Source organism: Ptiloglossa arizonensis, chromosome 14 (genome assembly GCF_051014685.1).
Source record: "Ptiloglossa arizonensis isolate GNS036 chromosome 14, iyPtiAriz1_principal, whole genome shotgun sequence".
Lineage (NCBI taxonomy): Eukaryota > Metazoa > Arthropoda > Insecta > Hymenoptera > Colletidae > Ptiloglossa > Ptiloglossa arizonensis.
Genome location: NC_135061.1, coordinates 4,174,471 through 4,191,455, shown reverse-complemented (window position 1 = coordinate 4,191,455; position 16,985 = coordinate 4,174,471). Strand labels below are relative to the sequence as shown.

Here is a 16,985-nt window from a genome sequence, read left to right as displayed (position 1 = left end):
AGGGTTAAGAAGCGTGCACATAATCTATGAACCAAGAGTCAAAGGACAACGAAACATCGCCTGTAGATTATTTATCACAATCTGACGGAAGTATTCGAAACGAAGGTCCCTCTATCCTGATTACCGTGTTCCATTAAACTGGTAACGAACGTAAGACGCAAATCTAGGCCGTTGGTTGCCGAACGTAACTAAAAGTAACATCGATCCGGTTCCGTTGTACCGATCGATCGTTGTCTAGCGATCAAACGGCACGATGCACCGAGAACACTCGTGTTGGTGCAACGTATCTGCACGCCCCGCCCGCATATGTGCATCTATATCCGCTGGAAATCGCGTAACGATTCGAACGAACGATAAAAGGGAGTTTACGATCGCAGTAATATTCAGCTGTTTACCGCGCGCTCGTAAAATTCGTCGCTCTGCCTGTCGCGCGTAAAAACAATAACAATCTCTCGTTATTTGTACGGGCGGTGCACGCGTCGGAGCTGGTCACTGAAATTCGCGGCTACTGGGTAGAGAGGAAAAAAAAAAAAAAAAATTGCGCGCGGACAAGTTGCGTCGACGCGTTACACCACGGCGCACAATAAACTTTATATCGCGGCTCGCTGTTCCTGTTTTACGCCGATATAATTTAATCGCGTTGCGAAACTGACGTCGCGATGCTATTTCGCGCGGCCGACTTCTCCGTCGACGGTATATTCGCGATCGGTGATGCGTTCTGTTTGTTTACCGACCGCGGTGTTTCTGAAACGACGTCAGAAAATTTGCAGACGTATCTCGGAACTCAAAACTGTTGTAGCATTTAAGGTCAAAAACATACACACACACACAGACGCAGAGAGCTTGCACGTATTCGGTGAAACGGTGATTTAACTAACGATTGAAAATGAGAAGTATTGGGTCGTTTGGAAAGTTACTTCGTGTTGTTCTTCTTTTTTTTTGTGGTGAAAACACGATTTTTTCAGAGTGTGTAAACACTTTATTTGAATATATATTCTCCATTTTGGAAAACGAAATCACTTTCCGGAGAATCTGGTGCGATTATGGAGAAGATGTGTTCTGTTCGATGCCTGGATAGAAACTTTGGAAAATTGAGAGTCGAAAGAGGAGACGGGTAGCTCGTTGCAGCTCTAGAGTGTTTATATTCGACGCCTATGTAACTATCGTTAAGTTGCAAACGTCGAAGACGCGACACGATAGTGTGTATCGTTGTCCTTCGACGAAAATCAACAAAAGAAGGTTAATAAACTACAGAAGTCCAAGTTTCACTAAACTGGGACTTGAAAAGAGGGATGAAATTAGGCTCAGCAATACTTGAACTTATGGTTGATGTAGGTGTAATGATTCTGTGTTCGGCACGAGTCGAGATGAAGATAGACTCGTAGAAGATTCCAAGCTTGGATGAATTTGAATCCATCATTCGTTTTATTCTAAAACGAATGAGTTTTATTCGTTTAGAATAAAACTTGTTACATCTGGATTTTACTAATATTCAAGTTGTGTCGATCAGAGAGCTTATCGGGCCTTAAAGTATTTTAGGTCCAAGTTCTGCCAGATTCCAATTTCAGAAGAATTTTAAAGTACGTAGCTTCGTAGCTCGAACGTTCTAGAATTGGCAGAACTTGCACCTGACGTAGCCTAGATCCAACGGATTCTAATATTATCAAAATTTAGATCTACTTATAATAGTCATAATAGCGACCACAGTTAGGTAGAAACGGTGCTCAAGATAACCTAGATGTATCCGACTTTAATTTCGACAGAATTGGAATGTATTGTAATTTATACGTCAGAAAGTATAGAACTGGTAGAACTCGAATCTAGGTAGACCTAGATTTAGGTCTAGATTTAATAGGTTCAGACTCGGCAGGATTGAAGCTTATGGCGATAGAGATCTAATAGGTTCTAGATTCGGTAAAACTTGGGTTCAAGAAATCGCAAGTTGAACTCTAAACTCGTCAGAACTTGGATTTCAGAACTTGACAGGATTCAAGTTTATAACTATATAGATCTAATAGATTCTAAATTCGGTAAAACTTGGGTTCAAGGAATCGTAGGTTGAACTCTAGATTCGTCAGAACTTGGATTTCAAAACTCGGTAAGATTCAAGTTTATGACGATAGAGATCTAATAGATTCTAGATTCGCTAAGACTTGTGTTCAAGGAATCGTAGGTTGAACTCTAGGCTCTTCAGAACTTGGATTTCAGACTCGACAGGATTCAAGTTTATAACTACATAAATCTAATAGATTCTAAATTCGGTAAAACTTGAGTTCAAGGAATCACAGGTTGAACTCTAACACTCGTCAGAACTTGGACTTATATTAGTATAGAACTAGTTGTAAGTTCGGCGTAACTTGGATCTAAGCTGGGCTAGAGATAGCAAATCCTGTATTTCGGAAACTTGGGGTCTGAGATAACATAAATTTAATACGTTAATATCTCACCGACCTCTGTTTTCCAACGCAACGGTAAAGCCGAGACAGTAGTCTCGTTGAATCCAAGAAAGGACACCATTCGTCTATACCCCAGCATCTTCGAACTTGCAACGCGTAGTTGCGATCGTTCTGGCCTCGTTTTAGAAATAACGTAATTATCGTTCGCGTACACCAGGTGGGAATAATTTCTGTGAAACGTTTCGCGGTCTAGCTGTCAGCGAATTTTTCGAGTCACGTTCCCGAGAACCGGGAGGGCTTTGGGGAGAGAGGGGAATCCTGGAAACGAGCAGGAAACTCGACGAGCATATCTGAAGTTTCCCGGACGGATTACCAAGGCGGTAAATCAATAAGATCGGTAAAGTTTCTGGGTAAAGTTGTTATTAAAGATCAGAGGGTAAGGAGACTCGTTGGTCGGCTTCGGGAACGCGTTCCCTCGGCTCGTGACACCCGGTAGGCGAGCGGAATAGCTTATAAACGAGGGAGAAGGAAGCCAGCCAGAGGACGGGCGAAAAAGTTTTATCAGACATCGAGTGCCGGGTAGTCGGGTAGGAACGAGCGAGTAGTTTGGCTTAGTTTCAGTCCGCTCGTCGGTGGAAACCCCGCGCGCGGAATTATATCAAACAAAAGTATCAAGAAATACGTTCCCGAAGCTTATTGCTGTTGTTTTCAACTGAAATAATGGCCAGCGTCCTGCCGCCTATTGCTCTCGATACCGGGTGTTTCGACCGAACGTGGAACATCGAAAGAAACCCTCAGCTGGACGTAACTCGCTCAACGAGATCTAATTTACGCGCGAGGAGCGCACGACGACTACGACGCGGAATCGTACTCGAGAATTTTAACCGGCACGTTTCTTTTCACTCTTTCCACCGTTTGATCTCTCGTCGTATCCACCGGTAGCGGAACGATAATATCGAATGGCGGGTAATTCGAACAAAGTTCACCGGGTACGTGTCTTTTAACTCGATTCGGTGCTGGGCATTGTTCGAGCACGTGCGCGACATTCTCTGGTCACTGAACCCCACGTGCTGCTAGGTATTTGTTGCTCTAATGCCAACCGGTGTCGAAACTCTGCGGATGCAAACTGCCCGCTCGCGTCTCCGGGCTGCAAGCATATCGCCTTCGAGAGGTGAAAAAAGATTTGCTTTTCATGTAGAGAGAGAGAGAGAAAGAGAAAGAGAAATAGAGAGAGAGAGAGAGAGAGAGAGAGGTTAGTTCGATATCGTCTTTCGAGGAATTCTAATTCCGAGAGACTTTAATGGACTTTAACGGAGAGTCAGGCCCAAGTTAGAATCTATTAAATCCAGACCGTATACTTGCGTTCGGTTGAACTTGGGGGTTCGTTAACTTGGACCACCCTAGACTCAGCTTCTGTTAAACTAGAGAATTTATCAAGTCACTGTTATGTTAAGCCGAAGGTTTGCCAAACTACTTAAAATTTGCTAGCAGATCCTTCTCCTTCTTCAAGAGAAAGAAAGTTTTTTTTTTTTAATTATTGTTAGAAAGAGGTTAGACTTGTTAGACTTTAACGCAAACTACGAGCTATTTGAAATTTATTAAACTCGAGATACATTAAGTTTTGTACAAAATAGGCAATAATTAAGTACCGCCAAGAGCTTAATAGTAAAGTTCGTTTACTAGCAAAGTGTAAATTCCAAAGATATTCGAAGATAGATATTCTCTCCTAACCCAGACCTAACCAGGTCTTCCTAACCCAGACCTAACCAAGTCTTTCTCATCTAGACCTAACCAGGTCTTCCTAACCCAGACCTAACCAGGTCTTCCTAACCCAGACCTAACCAGGTCTTCCTAACTCAGACCTAACCAGGTCTTCCTAACTCAGACCTAACCAGGTCTTCCTAACCCAGACCTAACTAGGTCTTCCTAACCCAGTTAGGAATAAGAGTGGTTCCTGGAGCCGAAGAAACTGGATAGATATCTGGAGACAGTTTAACCGATCACGTAGACATTAATGTAAACATTGGTACCTCGTCTCTTCGTTAATTACGTTAAATTACGGAAAGTATCGAGTCTGAGCGATGTTGAGTCCAAGTTTTGCTGCGTTAACCGAGACTCGTTGCATCCAGATTGGCTCAGGCCTATTCCCTGTGCAATTTGTGACTAATCGAATCTTTTTCTCCGTGTTGTAGATGGGAACGCTGCAGGAACGGGTCCTGGTGACCCATGGACGGGTGGCGGTGGCAGCGTTCAGCCTCCGTACAGCGGATACGCACCCCCTCACCTGGCTCAGCCAGCCTACCCCATGCACCTACCCCACGACCCCATGGTAAGCGACTCAGTCTGTATCTCCCTTGGCTTTCGTTCTCTCGTTTGCGCGTGCACCCTCGTCGGTCACGCGATACGCGACGATCAATCACTGGGCCTCGTTTCTTTACACTCGACGGTCCTGGAACTTTCGACGAGACACCCGTAGGATGAACCACCCCCGAAATTCTGTCGTCGGTCACTCGATGACGGAGTCGTTCGATTGAAACTGTTCGTCGTCCCAACGGGGGATCGATGTTACCGCAGAACCTTTACGATTCCCGTAGGATCACCAGTGTAACTCCACGGAGCATCTGACGTATATCGGGTGTAGTAACGGTAGAAGTGAAGTCGTCGGTGAGAAACTGCGGTCTCACGAATTTCGGCGTTCAACGTTACAGCGTGATAAATTCGGTCGGCTCGCGGCCATTTCTCCGACTCCCGTGAAGACGTTCGACTCGTTTGACACTGTCGGCTCGGGGAAGGACACCCGTGTGGTGTCGTCGTTGAGTCTCACTGGGTCATACCGGCTCGGTGACTTTAATCCTCTTCGTCGAGCGTGATCCAGGGAGACCACAGCTGGTGGATCTTCGCGGCTGTCTTATTTCGGACCACCCGAAACGGTGTCCGTACCGTCTGAGCTCGAGTTCCTCGGCCAGGCCCAAGGTGGTTGAGAGACACTGTTGACAGTGCTCCGTGTACACTCGGAGCAACGTCAAATGACTCAGTGGCTTCTATATATAGAACGACCCTCCCGCTACTCGGTGTTTCTAGTCAAGTGCAGCCTTCGTTTGATTTACGCCGTTCATGGTTACCACGAAATCCTCCCGGTCGGTTGGTGGCACCCTGAATTCCCGTCTCGCGTTCCACGAGTACGCGCGACACTGTGTTCGACACCACCGTACGATCCTCGAGAATCGAGAGAACGGAATTCGTCTAGGTAAAAGGATTGGAACGACATCGTCGTTTGGATCTCGTTCGCGGGCAGAATCCGTCGATTGGCGTGGAACGAGAGCCGTCTAAAACCGGATCGTCGAAGGGAGACGCCGCGTTATGCATAATGGAGGTGAACGATCTACAAAAGACGCAGCGGCGAGAACCGTTCGGACCAGCCCCAGACCACCTCCTCCGGTCGAAAGGTTAAACATTTACGATCCTACCGGTTTAATGACCCCTCTTCCGAGAAACCCGCTCTCTCACCGGCCGAAGAAGCTTCCCTTTCGTTGGAACTCGTCGCCAGGGTATCTCTCTAGGTACCACGGTCGAAAAAACGGTAACGCCCCTCGGCCCGTCTCCCTAGTTATCGCCTCGTTCCTCCGTTCGTAAAACGAACAATTAACGGGGCGCCTACCGGTCGTGAAGCCGGCCGCGGTCGCGAGCGCGCAAACTCCCTCTAATTTGTTGATAAATACTCTTCGCTGTTCGGGCCGAGACGACGCTTAAAATTAGACGTTTTACGAGCGAGCTTCAGTAGGTGCGAGCGTACGTGGCTACACGCCGCTAAGCGTATCCGATATCAAAGCTGTTCTGGCCTGGTCCATTATGAACCCGGACAGTCGGATTCGAAAGGTTGTACGGGACGTCAGTCGGCCGAGTCACCACTCTGACTCTCGTAGAACTCGCGATGTCATTCGGTCCACTTTGTCTTGTCTTGTAACGATCCTTTTATCGTCTTTATCGTCTTTATCGTCCAGGCTGTAAGAGGCCGCGTCGCTGGTTTCAGGGAGACTCTAACCGTGTCGTTTGGTGCGTGTTTCCCAGGTTGAAACGATCTCGGCCAATGTGGTGTGCTCGGTCTTCCGTACGACTACCTGGGGTTAAATGTTGTACGAAATCTCAGCGTAGGTTAACCTTGACTTTTTGGAACTCTCGGACCAACTTTAGATAAAGTCCCGTACGGCCGGTACCAGAGATTCCCATTGGGGACTACTTCACCACCCGGAGTGCACCGAGATAAAATTTCTATCTTCGCGTTTTGCGTTATCCGGTAATAGTATTTTTATCGTCGCGTTGCGCGTGGCGAAGTACCAGTTGCTCCGGAACAACTTGGCGAGAGATGCTTACCGTAGTCGAGTTTAAATACGTTTAACTTCGATACAAATGTTTCAAACTGTTGGAATACAACCGTTGGATCGATGCAGCTTTTGAGGAGTCAAGACACGGGGGAGGGGGTAGTTATCGATTTGGATATTTTTCGGTTGGTGTGGTTCGTTCATGCTCCGTCGTATCACTCTATTATCTTCTACTGTTTAGATAAACGTTCTTGTTGGAACGAATGCAACAACGATCTTAAGGGTGCCAGATGTCGGTGTCAGTTTTAAGAACTGTCTCCGTATTGGGTCGTCCACCATTGGGTCAACGGTTAGGCCATTTTCTTTCTGGTTTTTCTTTTCAGTCGAGTTCCAAGTCCAGAATCAAAAAGACGACACGACATTGTCCTCGTTCACATCAAGACTGATGTGTTCTTATATATACAATAACTATGCTACTAGATACGTGAGATCCCAGCATATTATAATAAACTAGATATTATAATTTGAACTTTACAACAGTTCTAGCTACTTTTCTCTTGTGTTCAACAATTCCATTATTCCACAGAAACAACTGAGCTTGTCGGTCAAGTCAAGTCCTTGCTTCTTCTGTTACACTTTATACGGTATGAGTATGTTTGGTGTCGTTCGTTCATCGCCATGCCCCACTGCATCACTCTATTATCTTCTACTGTTTAAATAAACCTTCTATCTACTTTTCTCTCGTGTTCAACAATTCCATTATTCCACAGAAACAACAGCTTATCGGTCAAGTCAAGTCCTTGCTTCTTCTGTTACACTTTATACGGTATGAGTATGTTTGGTGTCGTTTGTTCATCGCCATGCCCCACTGCATCACTCTATTATCTTCTACTGTTTAAATAAACCTTCTATTCACTTTTCTCTCGTGTTCAACAATTCTATTATTCCACAGAAACAACTGAGTTTATCGGTCAAGTCAAGTCTTTGCTTCTTCTGTTACACTTTATACGATATGGGTATAGTTCAGGGGATACTGTGTTCAGTTCATAACTTCCAAGATGGAACATCGTATCGAACGGGATTATCAATGACGATTCATCTCTTCGAATGAAATTACGTTCCAGATTACATTCCAAGGGATCTGTACAGCAGATCTGCACACTTACATGTTTACAATTGAAAGCTAAAACGTACGTTCTTATTAGTTAGAATTTGCATCTTCGTGAACCGCACGACTGAGCGAAAACTACATCGTCGTCTATCGATGTTGACTTTAGACTCCTCTATAACCCACGGTTATCGAGTCAGGTATAAGCATTGTCCTCAGTTTGACACTTCTCGGGACCGTTCACTTTAACGCCCAACCGTAGTGATATCCCTAAAGGTGTCAGCCCTATGATCACTGCACGATACAATGTAGATCGTTAAAACGGTAATGGATTACCGTTGATGCCAGCACGGAACTTTGTAAGCTTCGAAGACCCGTTCGCAAGGTCGCTCGACTGTATTTCAACCTTGACAATCGCATTGTTCGTACGCGTAGTTACCGAGCGAGGCACAATAGTCACTAGTCGGAATCCAGAAGTATTCCCCGCAACTCGTGGTACCGGGTACCATTGTCTTTGGCTAACTGTACCGATACTCCTGGACGTACCTTTGGTGTTCTTTCGTGTCGAGTGGATCTCGTGTCGAAACTCGGTTGTTCTCGAGAAGGATAGATCAAATTTTTTTCTTTTTTTTCAGCGTGTCCAACCACGTCGATCTCGAAAAGCTGGACACTGCCACGAGCGTGTCACGGTCTAGACGTGCGTGTTCCTCGCGTCCAAGAGATTAATTAACTCGTTGGTTGCAGGCGTACTCGGCCATGTCGCCGAACGGAGAACCGGCGGCGCCGATTCTGGGCTCGGCGGTAACCAGTGCGGCATCACTGCCACCAATGTCCACATTCCGGGGTAGCGTCGCTGTAGCGGCGAACAGCGGTACCGGTGCACCATCTCCGGCGTCGTTGCAATATAGTCATAGTCCCGGTGCACCGACGACCGCGCCCTCCGCGCCCAACTCTGCGCCAACGACGAACCAGCAGCCCACCACGGGGGACAACCTCGGCAAAACACTCGCGTCTGTAGTAAGCACCAGAGTGAGTATCGATACATTTGCTCGTGCGGTCTTCTTTACTCCTGATAGGGACAGAGAACCAAGGGATGACGTTCGAGCAAACGATCCTCCAAGATTTACAAATTGTCACGGTTGAAGCTGCCACTCTAAACTCTGAGCTTTCGCCAACAGCTGGCTTGATGGGGTATCGAGCGCTCGTAACGAGTGTGCTCGACCATGAAGCTAGCTGGATGACGTTCAGAGTGTATTTTTTTGTCAAAAGGACATGGCCAAGACGGGTGATAAAAGAAGTATTCCGTTTGGAGATTCATTTGGCTCATCTGGCCAACCTGTAGGTCTCTTTCCTTTTCGGAACGTCCTTGCCAATCGGTTTTAAGTTTAGAGAACCAGTCACCGGTTGGAGGTGACTCCTCGACTCTCCATACCGCGAAATCGTTCTAATTCCGCGTGTTTATTGACCTTACAGATTTACCCCACGGACCAATCAGTATCGAGTTATAGCAGTAACCCATCCACACCGGTCAGTTCGCCGCCACCTTTGACGGGTTCGGCGCCAGGTTGGGCGGCAGGTACTGCCCCGGTGTCTCCGCACTTCACGGCGGATCCCAACCGTGGAACCATTCACATGGTATGCATCCATGCCTAGCAGTTATCAAATTTATACTATCTTTTCTTTAAGAATTCAGTTTATCTATCATCGTTGACCCTGACACTTCTAACGAGACGTACGAGTCACTTCGGTTCGTGGAACCGGGCAAGAGTTTATACTTTTGAACTAGATTTCGTCGAGTATCTCGTTGGAAAGTGACGGGTGCATCTTCGAACGCAGACACGCTTCATCGCCGTTTCGGTGCGCTTTAGAAACAGGTCAAGGACGTTCGTAACAGAAACCTCTCGTGCTCGTTCACTTCACTCGCGATATTTTATCGTAGGCACTAAGGTGAATCGTTGGAAGTACTCGTCGTTACACGCACTGACTTTATTTGTACTCGGGGGAGGATCAAGAGAGAGAGAGAGAGAGAGTTAGAGAGATAGAGAGAGAGAGCGGTCGTTGACATCAAAAGGTCGAACAAAGACGGTGTACTGCAAGATGGCAGACACCATTGCAGAGAAAGAAGAACGATCGCAACCGTGCACTATTGCGATCGTGATCGATCCTTGGTCACTATCGAGAGACGATTATCATTTTTATAAACGATTCGAAACACTGTCAACGACCGACTCTGTCTCCGAGTGCACCTGGAAATTGCACCAAGTAGCATGCACTCGATGCACCGAATAATTCACCCCGTGTGTGCTGTCCACGTTGCAAATCATTCTATTCGTCCTCCCCCCAGTTCAGTCATATATTCAAGACGATCATTTTTCATCGTTTGTCATTTTACATGTTTTTTTTTTCTATTTTTTTTTTTCTCTTTCTTTTGTTCACCATTTACTCCTTGTTTGTTGTGAACGTTGTGTTGACTTGGTTGTTCTCTCTTTTTTTTTTTGGTTTTGTTGTTGCGTTGGTGTTGTGTGTGAAGCCGGCGCCTGAACAGCAGAGGCTAGACGATGCCATCGGCTTCCTTCGCGACCATGCCGAGGTGAGGACTGCCGATTTTCAGTTTTTTTTCCACCCTCTCTTCTCGTTTGTTCTTGTTTCTGTCTTTCTCACCCACTCATTCGTAACACACCACACTCTGCGCATGACTTTTCACCCGATACGACTAACTAGCGAAACAATTACCGTGATTTCTATGTCTACTAACGAATTGCGACATTTTTCAGCGATATTAACCGCGGTATACCTATCTCTTCGCTCTTCAACGTCACTCCCACGCTGAACTAATTACACCGCGACTTTGGTTAATCCTCGAACTACAGGACAACCTCTCGTTCATCGAAAGTAAACTGGAGTTGGAGGATTAACTGCATGCCGGATCCCCTGTCCCTTTCTACTTCTCCGTATTGCCTACTTTTGAACACAAATACTCGATACAGTCCTCTCTGTCTCTGTACACGCTTCTCCATCGCCTTGAAAATATACTATGACCAGTGCCCAAGATACTCCGACAGTGTTCCAAGGGAACTGCTTTCGGAAGTACACGTTATCCGTGATTAATCTTTCGCACTGGTGCTTCCGCAAACTCGAGACGATTGTCGAACCGACGTGTAATCGAGTCGAATATCGGGTATTCTGTTGGTACAGGGAACGCGGATGGAGGAACGATTGGATGATGCCATAAACGTACTGAGGAACCACGCGGAGAGCCAGCTAGGTCTTCATATTGGTCCCGTTGGTCCACACGGTTCCATCTACTCCCACACATCACCACCGCAACTGGACCACTTGGTGAGTCCTCGAATTTTTCAATTTTTCTTTTATTTTGTTTTTTCTTTCCTCGTGGAATCGATACACGATGATCCTTTCGTTACAGACGAGTCCACATCCTGCGGTTACGGTGGCACAACCTCAAGGCTCCTACCCTGGTCTCACGCCAACGCCCGACACGGATGGTTCCATCAAAATCGAGAGGTTACCCGTGACAAATGCCAGTAAGTTTGAAGTGATCCTTTCCTCCAGTTTCACAGCTCTCGAGAGGTTCATGGAATAGTGGACGAGACGTTGTCGACAACGTTTCTCAATATCAAAAAGCAATCCGACGAAGCCAGTTTGAGACACTCGAGAGGAGAGACCAATGTTTCCTTAAACAATGAATTTAATTTGATAACCGGCTGATAACTGTGACTTCTTGAAAAGAGAATATTGGACGAGGAAGTTTAACAATTATGGTCAGCTTGAGTAATACGTGGCTAGCTATAACGTTCCAATTATCCTTGACCATATTAGTTCCTCGGGTTTCACAACGGTATTCTCTTCCGTCGTCCTTCTACTTTGTCCTCACTTTCCCTAGCCGTGAACCTTCTCACCCTTTCTGTCACTTTTTTCTACTTTTACCAGTCAATTACACTCCGATCGTAGCCAAGATTTTCCTATGCAGTTTTACGTTTCCACTAATTGGATGAAATACTAACGTTAATGTCAGAACGAGTAAGGTAGCTCAGGGATAGCTGAAAGAAATTCATAGAAAACGTTAAATTCTTCAAGTGTCGCGCGCATCATCACGGACAACAACACGGATAAAGACTTTAAACTACTTGGATTGAACTACGATGCATTCCCACTACATTGTTCTACGATAACTTAGCGACATTAACTTTCCGTTAGAGTCATGGGTGCCATGTTGCGACTAGACTGTTACAGACATCGAAGTAATTAGTAAACTGACTTTCTTATTTAAATTTCTCAATTGTATAACAAGATAATATCGTTGCAAGAATGATAGATGTCACTAGAGAGTATCAATTTTAATTTTTGTTTATTTAGATCGAGATAATAAAGTACCCCGAAAATGATAGATGTCACTAGAGAGTATCACTTTTAATTTTTGTTTGTTTAGATCGAGATAATAATAGTACCCCAAAAATAATAGATATCACTAAATAGTATCAGTTCTAATTTTTGTTTACTTCGATCGAGATTATAAAGTACCCCGAAAATGATAGATGTCATTTGAGAGTATCACTTTTAATTTTTGTTTACTTCGATCGAGATCATAAAGTACCCCAAAAATATAAGATCGAACGTTAAAATTTTGTGCTCCGTCCGTAGTATATAAATATTGTTCGCTTATCGTTTTTATCACGCAAAAAAAAATTGTAGTCGAGGTCTACAATTTAAAGTACAACACGTAAAAAAAAAATAAAAAAAAGTACATTTTTTCAGAGTCTCTCGATCCAAGAAATCTCATAATCGTTATCACCTATCCACGCGTACAAAGGGAACGAAAACTTGAACAGTTGGTCGAGGTCTACAATTTAAAGTACAACTCGTAAAAAAAAAAACAAAGAAAAACTACATTTTCTCCAGAGTCTATCAATCCAGAAAATCTCGTAATAGTTACCAAGGTTCGTCAAAGTACCTAACCCTACTCGTATCCGTTGGCTCGGGTTGGTCCGAGTTCGCGCAACCGAAAATCTTCGAATGCCAAACAAACGACAATCTCCATCGGCGACATTAAAAGACAATACTCGTACAATCGGCAACGGTGTTCTATTCTCGGTGTCGCATCATCGGATAAACACTTTTTCCCATGAGGAGCGCGCGACCAGAGGGGGTAAAAAAAAAAAAAAAAAAAAAGAAAGAAAAAGAAGAAAAAAACGATAGAAGGAGTTCCCAGGTGTTCCAACGGCGGAGTTCGAGCCCGATAAGGAAGCATTAGATAAATCACGCGAAGTAGCTACTATCCTGCATCGTTGTCGTGCCTTTATTATTCTCCGAGTGCTCTGTCTCGGTTTGTTTCTCTCTCTCCCTCGCGGTTCGTTTCAGTCGCGTTTCTGTCCCTCTTACCCGGTGAACGCTCGTAATCCTTCTCTCGTGGGCCGGCCTAATGGAATGCGCAAGTTTTCCGAGAGCGGTTCGCAAAGAAGCGCTCTTTTCTCCGTCGCGGGCCTTTCCTGGCGATCGGAATCCAGACCGCGTATTCTCTCCACCCGCTTGGGGCCCGCGCCACCGGTGCGCGCGCAGCTTCTCCATGTCCAAACTCGTGCAATCGTCGATCCAATTATTTCCACATTTTTCTCTCTCTCTCTCTCTCTCTCTCTCTCTCGTCCCGCGTTTCTATTTTTTCCAAGTAGAAAAAAAAAAAGAAAAAGATTCCCGGTGCTCGCGTTGGAAAACGCGTCCACGGGGTCTTTGCACACAATCGCGTGGCTGATTTATCCGACGCGGTCTCGTTGCATCGCGCGAGCAGTTGTCAGACGTTCGTGGAGCGTTTAAGGAGACGGTTGAATCAGTGTATCGAGGCCCCTGGAGCGCTTCCTGTTCGTAATTGGACGCTTTTCACGGTTCCGTGACTAACCAGCTTTGCCCAAAGCTCGAGTATAATGTCGTGAATCGCGATCGCTGTTTTCGGCGAAGGTCGCGAACGTTTCCGGGGTGAGAGAGCAGAGCTGTCCAAAGATCGTCGATCGATTACCTAAACGGTCCCGTGGCGATTTCATTTGTCGTTCGAGGCTTGGGAAAATGTAGGAAACGCGTCGTACACGGCCACCTTGACTCGTTTTGCTCGTTGTCTCTATTCCATGAACACCGTCTCGGCGCTACGTCGTCGCCGTCGTTGTTTCATGGGAACGTTTAAGGACAGTATTAATAATGAACAGAATACGTATCTTTAGAAAAGAGAAAGGATCCGCCGGACAGCAGCGGCGGTGAAACGAAACCCTCGAGCAGCGAGCTGACGGGAGCGGGCGTGATCGGCGCGGCCACGGTCAACTCAACGTCTCAGGGAAAAGGGACGAAGAGATCGCGCAGATAGTAAGTATAGCCTGGATGTGTATCCTTCTGTCTGACGATCGAAATCGCGTCGACCGGTGAAACGGCAGTAGTGAAACTGGATTAGACTCGTGGAGAACCGATCGCGTCGGGACTAAACGCGATCTCTTCTTACGATCGATCGAACAATGTCACTTGAATCTATGTCGAATCTAGCCAGCCATTTTACCGCCTCGAATATGGAAACCGGACTCGAAGCTTACAAGAGCGGAGAACGATCGAGATACAATGTTTACGTACAAACTAGCGATTCTTGCGCGGGACTGAATCTCGAAAGTCGATTTGGAAAACGGAATTGTACTTACACCCATTTGCATCATCTGCTTGAGCTGCTGTGTTCAAACATCAGTGAATGGTTCATCAAATGCAGTAACGAGCATTAAAATTATTTATGGAGTTTATTAACAGTATACTGTTTAAAACGATTCATATTGTATAGAAATATTGTATAGCAATATTATAGAGCAAATATCGCATTTTATATATTTTTCTTTTTTTTTACAAAGAAGTAAGAAGAGTATTCTTTTATACATGGAATAAATTTATTTGAATTAAAATGAATGAATTTTCGTGGAATTCTTTAATGTGGTCGATACACAATGCTTTATCTCAATCGTGACATTTAAAGACTGTCTCTCTTCGTATCGAGTTATTCAAGCATGCAACTCATCGTTTCGATGTTCTATTTCCCTTTGCTAGAGTTGCAGTACAGGAAAATGTCTGCCGGTAAATCGCGTAACGGAATCGTTGACAGGTGTCTTATTTACATTTGCGTTGGCCAAGTATTTATCAAGAATTTCTTCGGCCAATAACTGTTAGAAATAATCTACGACTCGAAACGAGCGAAAGATGATGCACGAACGTATATAGTTATACCTTACGAGTTGTAGATGATAAGAAAATGCTATGTGGCTAATAACTGTTTGTTCACACGAAACGCTCGATCTTGCTTACGATTTTTAAAGATTACGTAATTGTTCAGCAGCATCGTGTCGATGAAATAGAAAAATATCCTTTTATTGGCTTTTTTGCACCTTTGCATAATGTTTTTCGCGTGCTGCAACACTCATAGTGGCAGTTTGAAAGATTTTCAGAAAGGAGTAACTTATTTAGAATACACTGATGTATATTAAACTAATGGAACGAAAAGTTCACAGAAATGGTTAAACATACCAGTTGCAACTGTTGCAATTGGACAATTATAGGTTTGCGTATTATTTTGCGTTCGGTGATAGTTGACAGTCATAGGTTTGCGTATTATTCTGAGCTCGGTGACAGTTGACAGTCATAGGTTCGTGTATTATCCCGCGCTCGGTGACAGTTGACAGTCGCGACTCGTGGATTATTCCACGCTTTGATGCAAATGGGTTAACGCGTTCTTCCTTTTCAGATTTGTAAATAAACGGTGATACTTGAAGAGAGGGAATAATCTACTAATCGAAACGAGCGAAAGATGTACGAACGTATATAGTTATATCTTATGAGTTGTAGATGATAAAAAAATGCTCAGTGTATCATCTTTTTTGTAATCTAATCGTTACTTTTTTTTCCAAAGCTTGAAATGCTAAATTATTTAATCGTTACTTTTTTTTCCAAAGCTTGAAATGCTAAATTATTTAATCGTTACTTTTTTTTCCAAAGCTTGAAATGCTAAATTATTTAATCGTTACTTTTTTTTCCAAAGCTTGAAATGCTAAATTATTTAATCGTTACTTTTTTTTCCAAAGCTTGAAATGCTAAATTATTTAATCGTTACTTTTTTTTCCAAAGCTTGAAATGCTAAATTATTTAATCGTTACTTTTTTTTCCAAAGCTTGAAATGCTAAATTATTTAATCGTTACTTTTTTTTCCAAAGCTTGAAATGTTAAATTATTTAATCGTTACTTTTTTTTCCAAAGCTTGAAATGCTAAATTATTTAGAAGCCACACGAACAGTGTTTGTTTCCATTGTTGTACGTATCGGATGAAAAATGGTACGACCTATAGTGTAAGAATCTTTTTCGTGTTATTTTTATTACAAATGTGTTTGATAATTTGTATCGCAAAGTTTTTACTTGTAAATTCGTGTCAAGTATTTCAAGAGTATTATAGCAAGCTTGTGTATTATACGTTGCAAGCTTCGTTGTATTTACGATATAGTTCTTATTGTTAAACTCAAACGGTATTTAAATAATTGAATATATTGTACATTCTATATACTGGTTAACACGCATTTTACAATGTAGACCTATATTCGTGTAACGTTGTCCACTCGTTGGAATCTTTTCAGGGATAAATTATTCCCTTACGAAGAAACAAAAATTAAACCGATTCGTAACGTATCTACCGGTCTTTGAACGATGATACCGTGTCGCATTATTGAAAAATCATGAATATTTCTACACAATTTGAAAAATGTACTCGACGAAATTTGAAAAATGTACTCTCACGCGTCAGTGTCCCGAAGAGACCGATACGTAGACCAACCCCTCGAAGTATCAGTTTATTCACGAGTCGTTCGTTCAGATCGTAAATTCGAGGTGGTAATTATGGGAATTGTATCGTGTGAGAACCCTACGTGTAATATTGACCGTCAGACGTAAGAATTCCTTTCACCGTCGTGACACCAACGGGAGACCGGTCTCTCGTCAACGAGTGCAACACAGTATTGAACTAACCGATTCTATTTAAACAACCGTTGTTCGAGCGCTGATGAAGACTGCGACGATCCCAGCACCAAAGCGGTGCGCGAGAAGGAACGTCGCCAGGCCAACAACGTGCGTGAAAGGTTAGTGAACACA

General features: G+C 44.2%; 1 protein-coding gene across 14 annotated transcripts in view; it reads left to right on the top strand.

Moving 5' to 3' along the window:
- The window catches only part of LOC143154311 (protein daughterless-like), a 279,566-nt gene that overhangs the window by 255,317 nt on the left and 7,264 nt on the right, over positions 1 to 16,985 (top strand). For 7 of the 14 annotated variants that reach the window (XM_076326299.1, XM_076326297.1, XM_076326309.1 and 4 more), the window contains 8 exons: positions 4,589 to 4,725; positions 8,568 to 8,852; positions 9,297 to 9,458; positions 10,354 to 10,413; positions 11,010 to 11,162; positions 11,248 to 11,365; positions 14,033 to 14,186; positions 16,883 to 16,972. In XM_076326299.1, the coding sequence (XP_076182414.1) occupies positions 4,589 to 4,725; positions 8,568 to 8,852; positions 9,297 to 9,458; positions 10,354 to 10,413; positions 11,010 to 11,162; positions 11,248 to 11,365; positions 14,033 to 14,186; positions 16,883 to 16,972 (1,159 nt within the window). The remainder of the gene's footprint in view (positions 1 to 4,588; positions 4,726 to 8,567; positions 8,853 to 9,296; positions 9,459 to 10,353; positions 10,414 to 11,009; positions 11,163 to 11,247; positions 11,366 to 14,032; positions 14,187 to 16,882; positions 16,973 to 16,985) is intronic. The other 7 variants (XM_076326302.1, XM_076326300.1, XM_076326303.1 and 4 more) reach the window with 6 other exon arrangements.